Source organism: Trichoplusia ni (genome assembly GCF_003590095.1).
Source record: "Trichoplusia ni isolate ovarian cell line Hi5 chromosome 23 unlocalized genomic scaffold, tn1 tig00003926_group22, whole genome shotgun sequence".
NCBI classification, from domain to species: Eukaryota; Metazoa; Arthropoda; class Insecta; order Lepidoptera; family Noctuidae; genus Trichoplusia; species Trichoplusia ni.
In genome coordinates this window covers 22,125-35,630 of record NW_020799884.1, presented here as the reverse complement: position 1 = coordinate 35,630, position 13,506 = coordinate 22,125, and the positions used below count along the sequence as shown (strand labels likewise).

Here is a 13,506-nt window from a genome sequence, read left to right as displayed (position 1 = left end):
TGTTGATATTGGCGCCTTCCTTCTGCCGGCCGCCGCCACAGCCCTCCCAACTTGCCTTCTCGCTATGCACAAATCAAGCAACATATTTCAATTGCATAAAAAAAAAAATTCAGATATACGTCATATAATGAAAACTCTTTACAATTTAGTGATTTCTTAGGTTTACGCGAAAGTTAGTGGAATGTTAATGGTATCATGATACCTGCAAAGGTTTCGAAACGTCGGGAACTAAAATCAAAAATTAAACCGCGATAAATCCGTAAAATTAGTTTCATTGCAATTTCTTTACGATTATAAAAAAATGGCATTTTAAAAAACCGTTGGCCTAATCAACATTGAGCAGCAACTTGAGCCAGAACGAATACATTTAAAATCCAGTTGTCCGCATATGGAACTGTAAACATGAATTTGCAACTCGTTAATTTTCTTGCGTAGTGCGCACGTAGGGCTTCCCCAGTTCGTTGAAGCTTACACGGCGATAGATTAACAGCATTAGCCCACAACAGGTATTCTCTTAACATATACATATTTATAAGACGTATGTACCTGTGTCTCGATCGTAATCCTCAAATGAGTAAGCAGGTAGTTTCGACATGGGTTTATGTTGTCAAAGCTACTTAAATTTTGCTAATACTTTAGATCTTGCTGAAACCTCAATACTTGGGAAAATGAGTTAGGATCGTTAAAAAGTTGTTGACTTTGCAGCACACCTGATAAGCGGTGGTTTAATATGAACTTTTGTAATGTAGCAAATAATTTTTTGCCGCTAGTTAACAGTCGAACTTTTAATGCTGGTCTGTGTACTTGGTCATTTTAATAAGGATGTTAATGTTACATTATTTCCTAGTTCACATTACATTATATTAAGTACCTATAACCTAACTATAATATAATGTGAATTAAGTGTTCTGGCTACCTCCCAGCTAGATCAGCGAGATGCAGTGTAGCATGAGGTGTGGTGATCTCTAGCAAAGCGTGAGACCTCGATGAGGTGGAGTTGCGGCGAGTGGAGGCAGTGCGCCGACGACGAGTGCCTCTTCTACTAGAGTTAATAGAGCTTCGGCATCCTGGACTGCTACGCGGCGAAGGTCTAGCCAGAAAGGAAGAGGTATTAAAACAAAGCGACTTTAAACGATTCCGCCCTCTACAGTATCCCAATTGCTATTTCTGAATAATATAAAAAAAAATTGCGGGTTCCAAGGCAGTTAATTGTTTGCCCTGGACTTGGGGAATTGGACATACCGAGCTTAAGTGTTTCGGTGATTTTCGTTGGTTTCATTGTAGACCCTGGCTTACAGGAGTTGCAATAACGGGCACGTGTGGGTCTAGTCCCAAAAAAATCTAACACTGCATTGCACTTTTTAACTGTTATAAAATTAGTAGTTAATAAAGATTGATCTTATTCTTGTTATTTAATAGGATACCTATCAAAGTTATAAAACCACAATCAGGTCATGATTAAATTGTAAGACACAATGACTAGCAAATTTGGAGTGGCCTACAAAGATTGGAATGCAAGTAAAATTAGTAAGCTGCGGACAATAATCAATCTGTAGCATATTATATGTAGTACATATATTAGGTACAACTCCATGACGTGTTCCTAGCACTGCAGTTGCAGTAAAAGGCAGAAACACTCCACGCCGCATCGCGCTCCGTTTCGCTTCCACATCTAAAATAGTGCTACACCAAGAGGTGGTGATAGTCTCTCTAATGGATAGAATTGTGGTCTCTTACTCTGTACGTAGGGTCCTTTCGAGGGATGCTCTCGTACGCGCAGATCCTTCCGGGCGTTGCCTTTCCGCCGCGGCAGCGAGTGGCACGGAGGCAGGGGAACCTCACCAGACAGCAGGTCGTGAACCCTCTCGTTGTAAATCTCAAGGAAACTTGACAATAATAAATAAATAAAGTACATAATTAAATGCAAATAATGTAAACATTTATAGTTATTAGCGAATTTGTTGCAGAGCAATAGAAGAGGATTTTATTTCTGCACCACTTTAGCTGATCCTGTGCCGAGAACATTAAATCTAGTATTTGAAATGAAACTACTTTTACGGATTTTATCGCGGTTTAATTTTAGATTTTAGTTCCCGACGTTTCGAAACCTTTGCAGGTATCATGGTCACGGGCAGACTGAGATGGCGTTCGTCTTGACAGAAGATGTTGCTCGTTCTACCTTCATATTTTAATTAATTATTTGTGGTGGAATTTGGATTCTTTAGCGAGGATCTGTGGTTGGTCAAATCTAATATAATGGCTGGAACCTTCAGCATGTTCGGCGACTGCAGACTTCGTTGAGCGGCGGTGTTTGCAGAACGAAGTCTGCAGTCGCCGAACATGCTGAAGGTTCCAGCCATTATATTAGATTTGACCAACCACAGATCCTCGCTAAAGAATCCAAATTCCTACCTAGGATGTTTCGCGAGGCTATTGAGATTAAAAAACACCCTAATTTCAATAGAGAAGATGGCTGGAAGATATCACCTACTTGGGATCCAATAATAAATAAACTCAAGGCCAAACCCAAGAGCAGCGCTGCAAGACATCAAGACACAGTGAGCTCATACTGGGTAGGTCGGACCACAAATAATTAATTAAAATATGAAGGTAGAACGAGCAACATCTTCTGTCAAGACGAACGCCATCTCAGTCTGCCCGTGACCATGATACCTGCAAAGGTTTCGAAACGTCGGGAACTAAAATCTAAAATTAAACCGCGATAAAATCCGTAAAAGTAGTTTCATTTCAATGTCTAACATTCGCGTAAACCTAAGAAACCACTATTAAATCTAGTATTTATGTTACATGACCCTGATTTTGGAATGTGCACACTATTGCAAAACTCGTCTATGCTCTGCTAAATCGCGAGAGTTTAAGACTATAAAAATCCAATTTAATAATCTGTTATGTCCATGACCAAACAGACATGGCAACTACATTAAACTAGGTTACCTATGCACAACAAATTGCATCATGTGTTAGTAAACATCCACCAGAAAAAAGAGTTATTAAACAACTATCTTTTTCAGCGACTTTACCCGCGTGAAAGTCGGTTATCTGATAAATCCCCTCCTTGTAACGCTGTCGGATACTTTTAAGTTAATCTAGGGTGGCAACAAACTTTCAACGAAATTGGTCGGTTGGTTTAGCTTGCAGAATTGACAAACATACACACTAGCAAAGTTTCACTTTATATAGGTAGTATTGTGTTAAAATGTTTCTTAAAAGAAGCAATAGTATAAATGTCCAGCCATCACAAGTTCCGAACTGATTTCAAACTGTCTTAACAACAGTAAGTCACGACCACGGTAATTATCGTCAAATAAATCATACAGTAATTTAAAAGCGGAAACTATGTTTTGAACTTTGTTTTAACTATGTAGAAATAAGTTTAACTAGTTTGACCTATATTTGCATAGGTTCTTATGAGCATTCACGTGATCATAATTAAGCTAAATATTTTATCAAAGGATGAGGTTAATTTAATTTTACCTTAATTAAGTATCCCGATTTCTTGTCAATAGAAAATTACGATTTAAATTAAAGCCTATAATTATAGCCTTGTGACAACGAAAGGCTTAACATCCGCCGAGGCTTATTGTGTTAATGAATATAAGTAAAAAAAAAGGAAAAATTACGTTAATACTTTACAAAAGAGACAGCATGACATAGTTCTTCATAGTTTTTCCATCTCAACACGTAAACTTAGCGTTTTAAAAGTTCAAAAATAGTTTACGAAGTAATATAAGGGTGAATGTTTCCATTTACTTGGTGTTCATGAGTAATAACCCGTTATTGCTGCTCGCAATGGTCGGTGGTGTTACGTGAGGTCTGGGGGCAGACACCTCGGCACTGTGTGATACAGACACTATAAAACAAGTCAACACCATGGAGGTAAACATTAGTGAAACTTTTTAATTCACACGATAACTATATTTTTAGACTGTAGTCTGTTAGTAATAGACCTATTTGAATAGTTTATTTTATTGACTTGTAGCCAATTCGTGGAGCAATATTTTATGAGTTAATATATTACTTTTGCCTTCGACATCAACAAATAATGTGGGTTTCTAACGATAGAAGAATATATAATTTTCGATTCAATAGTTCTTGATATTAACTGCCCACTAGTGCCTAAAAAGACACGAATTTAATTCCTTTATAATGTAAATGTTATTATTTCGCATTAAAGAATCGTTTAAAAATTGGATGAAACTATAAAAATCTATGAGAACCAATAGGGAGACAAGTATTATAACAGACCATAGGATCAGGCAAAAGATCAAGAGATTAGACAATGTTTTCACCTGCGTAAATATATTTCGTGTTGCAAGCTTTCCACGTGTCATATTTTCTAAAATGTTCATGCATTCGTCTTTTCAGACATATTTTAGGTATTAATCTGACTACCGAGAATAGCGCTTGTCACTCTACATAGACATCATTTTTTTTTGAACAGCATACTATTCTATGAATGTCCGTACAAAAATAACGTAAGAAGAAATAAACAACAAAATTACTATACTATCGCCCGCCATGCTCTTAAGTTATATCGTCAATAAGAAATAATTTAAACTGTGCATGACGAAATAAATAAATTTAATATCTTACTACTATTATTTTATAAATCATCTCACCTGTTTTATTTTCCTAAGAAAACAATCACAACGTTTATTCCTGTGAACGCTGGGCGCTCGCCACGACTGCCGTGGGGCGGCGAACCCGACTAGCACTGAAACCTTACTGTGACTACCTCACTAATATCAGCCACTAGCTGACCCGACACCCCCCACAGTTCACCCTACACTGAAGCATGCTACATAACGAACAATATCTTTAAAATGGCAATCCCTTTAATGAAAACTGAAAACTTTTTAATTTCCTCGTCTTTGTTTTGAACTTTATATGCTAACACGATACGAACGTTTATCATTTAGGTTTTGGCAACACGTATCTTATTTAAACTAATAGATTTAACACAGTCAGCAAGTGAAAATAAAAATGCTCGTTTCATGACGTAGTGAATCTCTATCATTCCATAATGTATCTACGTAGATAAAAATTACTTGTCATTTGAGAGTATGAAACAAACATTATTTTTTGAGAACCTGATAAGATTAAGACTTTTTTCTTCTCTGGCTAAATCCCGAAGGAACTTGACCCGTTTTTTCGAATAAGAAATCATTAACTGACTCTTCCCGCTTTGGGTTAGGGGAAGGGAGTGTCAGACTGACTAAAATACACTCATGTTCCCTCCTTTAGAATTCGTGTCCAGTGTCGCGGTAGGACATTCGGATAATCTCGCGGGCCCGATAGGGGAAACTTTTCTTCTACATCTGTACGAAAATGTAAAAAAGTGTCAGCTTTGTTAGTCTATTTTTATAGCAAAACGCAAAAGTCTCCACTAAATTGTCACCTTTACCTGTAGCTTTCATATATGAACCTGCACTATAACATAAAAAAAAATACGAAATGGAAATGTCTTAAACCTTTGCAACGCAAATACACCACCTTCATTTCTAATGATTGCTGTATTAAACAGGTGTCTATGATAGCAACACATGTAACGTAGGGAGATATATTAGCGCAGATAAAGCCTCGATGGCCGGGTGTTAAAGGCTCGCGTGTCGTTTCAGCCTTGACGTCAGGAAGCTACGGTGCCTGTCTTTATTACCATTCAAACTTAATCGAATACAACCAACAATATATTACCCGAGTGTTACGAACACAATCATAAAAAGTTTCAAACAGAAACCCGCAACTAATTCCGAAGAAAGTTTGTTTAAGGGAATGACCGCAGTGGGTATCGAGTAAAAAATCAGTATATCGTCAAACATCCTTCTTAGAGATCTTATATTTACTCCTAAAGTCTATAAGAAAGCCAATCTTAAAGTCTTATGTAAACTTTGAAACTTTGGAGCATTGTCAAGGCATCTTAACACCCAAACAAAAAAGTTCGCTAAGGAGATACCGGAATCAGAATAAACTTCAAACTAGCGGAATCCCAGTGACTACGTTCACAAGTCACGCATTATAATAATCACAATCGTTTAACGTGAAAAAATTGGCGCCTTTGAAATAATGACGCGACACCCATTTCATTTCGGCAATCGTATCGCGTGCCGTCACACATACTGCTGCTTCACACGAATGCATAAATGATAGAAAACAATTTACTTTCCGAAAACAAACGGCGTTTTGGTATAAACGTAAACACTGCATATATTATGCGAAATGTAGTTTTCAAGAAAGTATAGGTACCGGTCGACGGTCTACTGCCAGACAAGTCTAGAATTGTGGGTAGACATCTTTGACGGCAAAAATGTTCGTGAACCCCTTTGACACGAATATTATATTAATGACAACGGGAGTCGTTTGAAAAAAATGTTATGTGATTTGGTGAGTTAGAGTACAGTCTATGCCACCCAACAGAAGAAAAATATGCTTACATAATTAGTTATAACGGAGAGTATTCTTCTTCTTTGGCGTATAAATTATGCATACCTAGGCGCGGTAGACAAAAACGTTTTGCATTTTTTTGCAATCTAAGATTATAAATTTGGATCACCTCATGAGTGGCATTTTACGATTTCTCTAAATTGACTATTACTTCAGTGGACCTTGAACATTGCAATATCTATTTGTATCAATCATTAAGAATCAAATCTAGATACAGATCCGCTAAATATAACGAAACCATAAATCAAAATGAGTATGTTGCAGTCCAAGTTGGAGATACCGGTAGCTAAATTGATCAAGTAATAATTACCTGGTATTCTTCGATCAGCATGGTTTCTAAAGTAGAAAGAACAGGGCCCCAATTCTGCTTATTACAATGGCCGATGAAATTAAATGAAATCATTTATACTGAAAGTAGGATATATCATCACTTTTACATGTCTTATTTTTTGAGAACGCTGGAGTCGACATTTCCTATCTGACTACCCTGAGAAGAAATGTCGAAACAACCTCAAGGGGTCACAGTCTCTTTTGAAGTCCAGAGCCAGACAATGAATGAATGAAATTTGGCTTAAAATTACAATTTTCGTATTCTCTTAAACATTTTTCTACATAATAATTGGAAATTTAGTACGGGACGGTATACTCAAGATCAATAAACTTCCAATAAATTACTGTACTGGCAAAATGCTTAAGAGAATAGAAATAATTTCCAATTTAATACAATTGCCATTCATTCATAGGCCATTGTAAATAGCAGAATCGGGGCCCTGACATGGTCAGCGATAAAACAAGAGGAATAATTACCTGATAGTGAAATCAACCGGCTGCAGTTCATACAAGGCCTTGCAGACGCGCGGTATCAGCCCGGGTTGGGTCTCCGTGCCCATCATGGTATGGGTCTTGCCGGTGGCGCTCTGCCCGTACGCCAGCACGCATGCTGAACGTCCCCGAGACACGCTCGTTATCACCTCCTGCCCGATTGACTCGAATACCTAATAAATAATGTTAAGATGTGATACGTAGGTTTAAGTATCTATAGCATTATTTGCCTAATCGACGAGTTGTTGTCACGCCAAACCCACTGGGCGCTACGTTTCGCGGGTTTGATTCCCGCATAGGACAAGCGTGGGTGTGATAAATGCTCGTCCTGAGTCTGGGCGCCCTGGCGCGTGTGGCTCTAATGTTTGAAAACACACCGGTTACACAAGCATTAAATTACTTACTGCGGGAAACGCTGAACGCAACTTTTATTAACGTCGAATTCAATAATAAGGTCACATACCTATGTATCTAATTTATTTTGCAATATTTTTCTCTATTTTATATATTATTTTCTGTCTCACCTTATCCTGTGAAGCATAGGATGGATGCGAGATGGGACAGCAACTGTCGAATGTATAATCCGCATAGTACCGGCGTGTCCGCTCCCTGCTGTCGCCAGCGCCTGATACACTTACCTGAGCAAAGATATTTCTAATCAGAAAGTGTTCCATTGCCAAAATACCAAATACAAAATATTCGTGCCTTCTCTGGCAATCTCTTCTTTGCATTTGCTACTAGTCATTCATGCACTAAAATATACAGATTATCTAATTCATTAACCGTTCAATAGCCACATTTGATTTTTTGTAAAATAGCCCCTGAGACAAAGTCTTACTTTGAATAACATTAGATATCTACATTTCGAATTCGGGTAATCAACAAAATCTAAAATAAATAAAACAATATCGTTGCAGTTTTCTTTAACGCATTCGGTTACTCCACGAATCGAAATTTATTGAATTTAATTTTTAATTTATTAATTTGTTTTGAATAGAAAATGCACTTAATAAAAAAAAATGGTAATTCATGTTCGCGATGAAGTGATGTTACTTATGGAAATATACTTTCCTAATCAAATTAAATCTAAAAATAATATTTATTCATGTCGATTGGTAAAGTTTATGCATCATTTGACAAAAGTAAAGTACATGCATCCGACAGGAATAACTTATGTTTTAAAAAAAATTATGTAAACGGCACTTACTTTGTTATTAGTAATTGTAACAGTATTTTCATCTACTACATTCACAACTGGTAGGCGATCTTTTTGTGCTTTTAATTCCCTGTGAACAAATATCACTTTACACATATGAACATTTTTCTTTGTTTTTTTTTGTACTTTTATACAACTTTAAAAATAATCAACAAACTTTTCTGTAAACGGCCGGACACGAATCGCAAGTTTAACGTTCGACATTTGATTATTTTTTTTATTTAAAATAAAATATACTGTCCACTTATTACAATTAAATAAGTAAGCGACTCTACAATAATGCAAGTTGAGCGCATAATGAACAGAATTTTTAGAAAGCCCGTGTTGTTATTAGACAAAGTTATTTTAAGATCGGCGCACCCTTCCTGTAGTTCCATAATACAAGGAAGGCATAATTAACTTAAAAATAGCTTGCTCCCTACTAGCTGATATTTGTTTAGCGAGTTTATTGTAAGTGCTTGTAGTGTACAGTTCACAGAAAGAACTATAGTCAATTACATAGTGCTAAGTGTCCTTTAATCTTAAATAATACAGCAGTTTAGTTTTATTGCATAAAAAAAGATTATGAAATGATAGCAACAAACACATTCTCCACATATTTATCACAAAGGGTATTAAATGCAGCTACAGTACGACAATAATCTTATCTATCCTTTTATCTATAATTTAATGAATTTCAAAATACGTACTTCGTTTAGTAAGATTTTTCTACCGGTTAATAAAGTAACTAAATATAAAAACAAAAAATAAAACGGTTTTCATTGTCAAAGTGTCAAACGTCAATGTCACTAAATTACGATAATACATCACTAGCGGCCTAGACATTTTATTAACTTGGCCGAGTTTATGAAAGATTTCTAAAATATTCCAAATAACTTAATGATCGCAGCAGAAATTGCTGTTGGAAATTGAAAGTTGTGGTAAAAACAAAAAGGTATTACTTCTATATTACGTGTGCTCTGAAACGTTAAAAAAATCATCTTACAAGAAACTCGTAAAACAAGTGCTAAAATAGTTCTGCATTAGTGATATTATACATATTTTGTGTGTATATTTACTAATTCGGTACAACTCGTGACAACTTTGTAAACAAGTACATCTTTTTATAAACGCCGCTATAAATACATGTTATCTGGTAATTGAATGAAGTCTAATGATTGTTCTATGTACATTTTCAATTATTCCTTGAACTTACTCTACCATCACCTACTTCACGTCTTGTTTTATATAAATAAATACATTTGTACATTAGGGTCTTCTAAATATGGGTCAAAGATGGGATAATTTACAAATATATTTCAACATCCATGTTTATTGTCAACAATGTTCATATCTGCGTGTAGTGTTAATCTAAAACTATGTAATGAAATTGGATGCAACGTAACCTGTCATTGGATGTAAGAACTTACTCAAAACTCAATATTTTTACTGTGTTTCAGAATGTAGGTACATTTATAAATTTACATTAGCTGGTGGGGTCTAATATAGAGACTATTTTGGATCCTGGCGGGAACAGCATAGCATTATAATGGGAGAGAGGAGGAAATGTCTTGTATTATGTCTGTTTATAGAAATTTTACTAGGCAAAAATGTTGTGATCAAATTGTGTATAATTTTTTAAAAAAATATCGTACAAAAGACACTGAAAATCTAAAATTTAACATCCTTTTACAATAGTTAACAACCATAGTGAAATTCATATGCAAATCACTAAAACATCTTTACGTGTCATCAGCTCATTCTATTTCATTGTGACACCAAGAGATAACCATCAACATTACCATGAAAATAGCCATTGTCTGATATAAATGGAACTGATATTAATGTTTATTCCTCATTTGTTCCCACAAGATGCTAGTAAGAAGGCTCACCAGGTCGTTGTGGAACACAGTGCGTGTGGAGAAGAGGACGCTTGCATCAGAACCCTCAAAACCACAGCCTGTAGAAAAAGATGGAGTTGATGCTGTGCAGGTGAGACTTGTATTATTGGTGATTTTATTATTTTTCTTTATTAGTGTTTTTTACACAGTATCTTAAAATCTATGCCCCACAAAACTATTTAACGGTTTGTCTGTGGGAACGGAACATACTTTCGTAATGTTTTTAACAATGCTTTTAGTAGTGCAGACACTTATAACTAAATGTACTATATTATTATATTTGATTTCCGGTAAATAAGACCTTTGCCCTGAATAAATATAAAATTGTCTGTTAGGTCACAACTAAGTGAGGGGTCTATTATCAAATAATATTATTTACCAGTCATCTTCCTAATAGAAAAAAAATGACAAAGCTAATAGGCTTTTTTTTTATTACTACAATAATTAAATTAATAAAGGATAATAGGATATTGAATATAAAACTGACACAGTAAATAATAAAGAACAATAGGTAATAACATTTTATTTGTTTTCAGTTAGAAGCTCTAGACAGGGACATATGCCTGGTAGTTGATGAGAAGGACAACTTTCTTGGTACAGCTACTAAGAGGGAGTGCCACAAAGTGGGGGATGATGGCAAGATCCTGCTGCACCGTGCCTTCAGTGTGTTCCTGTTCAACAAGAGAGGGGACATGTTGCTGCAGAGAAGATCTAGTCAAAAAGTAAGATTTTGTTCAAATTTGACATAATTCTGCCTTCAATCCATACTAGTACATCAAACCATCCGGTCCATTTTTATGTCTATATCACATTGATATCCTAATACACAGTTGCTTATGTGAATAAAAAATCTGATAGCACATAAATGCACTTGCAGAATATGCAACTGTTTGAATTCTTTCATCATCCCTTCATATTGCAGACTAAAATACATATTATGAAATCAAAAATCACTTTGCTCTTGTGTCGAAGCTGATAGCTATTGTCCAATTGTTTTTTGAAGAATAAGATGTAATACACATACCTATAGTTATATTATATTATAACTTAAAGTTTTTGTGCTCAGGTGACATATCCTGATTACTACTCGAATGCCTGCTGCAGCCACCCATTGTATTTAGATGACAAGGCTGAAGACGTCATCACAGCCGCGCGGCGCAGGCTCCACCACGAACTGGGCATCCCCTTAGATCATGTAAGGAAATCAGCATAAAATTTTAAACAATGCTAATTTGTTCCAGATCTTACTAGCTTGTTTGATTCTGATTGAGAAGAAATAGGTTGTCTTTTCTTTATAAAAAAATGGATATGTTCTGGTTTAAAACCAAAAACAATATTTTATAGTAGGTAATATAATTATTTATCTTTCACGCATCTTTTGAATCCATAAATAAAATTTACATAGCTTACAGTACTGAGTATGTCCATCAGAAACAAATTTGACTTCGAATTACAAAATTACATCAGCATTTCTATAATTTGTACCATGGAACTACCAGAACACACCTACCTTCTTTGATAATTGTTTGTTAATTACCAATTTACTTTGTTAACTTTCTTGATGTGTCGATATTATCGCCAACCCTCAGTGGGCTAGCATGATGATCCAAGCTTCCATATACGGGTAGAGGCCTGGCCCAGAACTGGAACATAATTATACTGATATTTTAAAATACATATAAATAACTGTCTGGCAAACTTTGTACTGCTTAGTCCATGATACCAAAAGAAGCAAAAATATGAAAATAATATAAAGCGTGGTGATACAAGGGTGACATCATGAATGTCACCATTATGGCGCCACGCTGTATAAACTAGTATTATATTGTGTATTATGAATATGATACTTGCCTATTTATTACCATGTCACTCCATAAACTGTTAATCTCCACAGATGGACCCCGAGTTGTTCACTTTCATGACCCGCGTGCACTACCACGACCCCGGCGACGGCGTGTTCGGCGAGCACGAGATCGACCACGTCCTCTTCTTCCAGGGCGACGTCAAGGTCAAACCGAACTCCAACGAAATCTCCGAGTACTGCTTCGTGCCTAAATCTGAATTTAACGCGTAAGTATTCGTCTGGTACACCTGTTCTGGTTCCTGCAATCTATAACGACTGAAGTAGACCATTCAGAGCCAGGTGTGAAGATATTCTTAATTAGTATTAATAGCAATCAAACGTTATCTGTTGCGGTTTAAAAAGCAGTAGTTAGTTAATAGGGATTACACCGGAATTTTTCTCGAAACGAAACCATTTTCTTTACACTCGAGCCCCCAAATACCATGATATATATGCTTGTCAGATAAAATTGATTTAACAGAATTGAGTATTATTAATTTCTGGCAAAACAGTGAAAGCTTACTTTAACTCTAAAATGTTATACAATACAAACATTTTCGCACATTCTATAGTTCAGATAAAATAAACATCATATATTTGGAGCAGGTACCTCCCGACCCTGGAGGGGCCCATCACGCCGTGGTTCAACATGATCCGTCGCCATCGACTGAAGCTCTGGTGGGACAACCTGCACCGGCTGAAGGAGCTCGCGGAACCCGACAAGATACACAAGTTTATGACTGAAAATACTAAATAGGCCTCCCCGCCTTATCGTAGATGTAGAACAGTTTTATTTTATTATAACAAGGAGTATGGAGCGATTTTATTCAGGCAACGCTTTGTTCTTTGTCAGAAGAGAGGTAAAAAAAAATACAGCTTTTGCCTTTAAGATAGTTTAAGAAATCGACCTGGGTTCCAACCATAAGCGGGTTCATAGTTTATTTTAGATATAACTACCTCTTGCACTTGTATGCACGGAAAGCTTTTATTAATTTAGGTTTTTATCAAAATGAAAATGGCAAAATCGCTCTTAGTCCTTTGTGTTTATTTTCATGATTTATTATAAAGCTGTACATATTTAATTCTATAAGTAAATACGGGTGCTTTCACATTGTTTAAATCAGATTAATTGAAGAGGAAAGCCCTCGTTAGATTGGAAAACTATGCTATGTACATTTCTATGATGATTACAATAAATATATTTATTATTATTTCATATTATTTAGTTTATTGACCCTCCCGCTAGCTCCGTAAGTAGGTCAGCTATAAAGTTGGTGACTAAA

General features: G+C 35.9%; 1 protein-coding gene across 2 annotated transcripts; it reads left to right on the top strand.

The window, feature by feature from the left end:
- Window positions 1-9,320: 9,320 nt before the first annotated feature.
- Window positions 9,321-13,439, top strand: LOC113506750 (isopentenyl-diphosphate Delta-isomerase 1-like). Of its 2 annotated transcripts, none has more exons than XM_026889581.1 (6): window positions 9,321-9,434; window positions 10,352-10,471; window positions 10,917-11,102; window positions 11,447-11,575; window positions 12,275-12,450; window positions 12,830-13,439. In XM_026889581.1, exons 2-6 carry the CDS (start codon window positions 10,352-10,354, stop codon window positions 12,978-12,980), a joined length of 762 nt encoding a protein of 253 aa, XP_026745382.1. In that variant the 5' UTR covers window positions 9,321-9,434; the 3' UTR covers window positions 12,981-13,439. The 2 variants fall into 2 exon arrangements, with proteins under 2 accessions (XP_026745382.1, XP_026745381.1); XM_026889580.1 differs by lacking the exon at window positions 9,321-9,434 and adding an exon at window positions 9,486-9,897.
- Window positions 13,440-13,506: the final 67 nt, after the last annotated feature.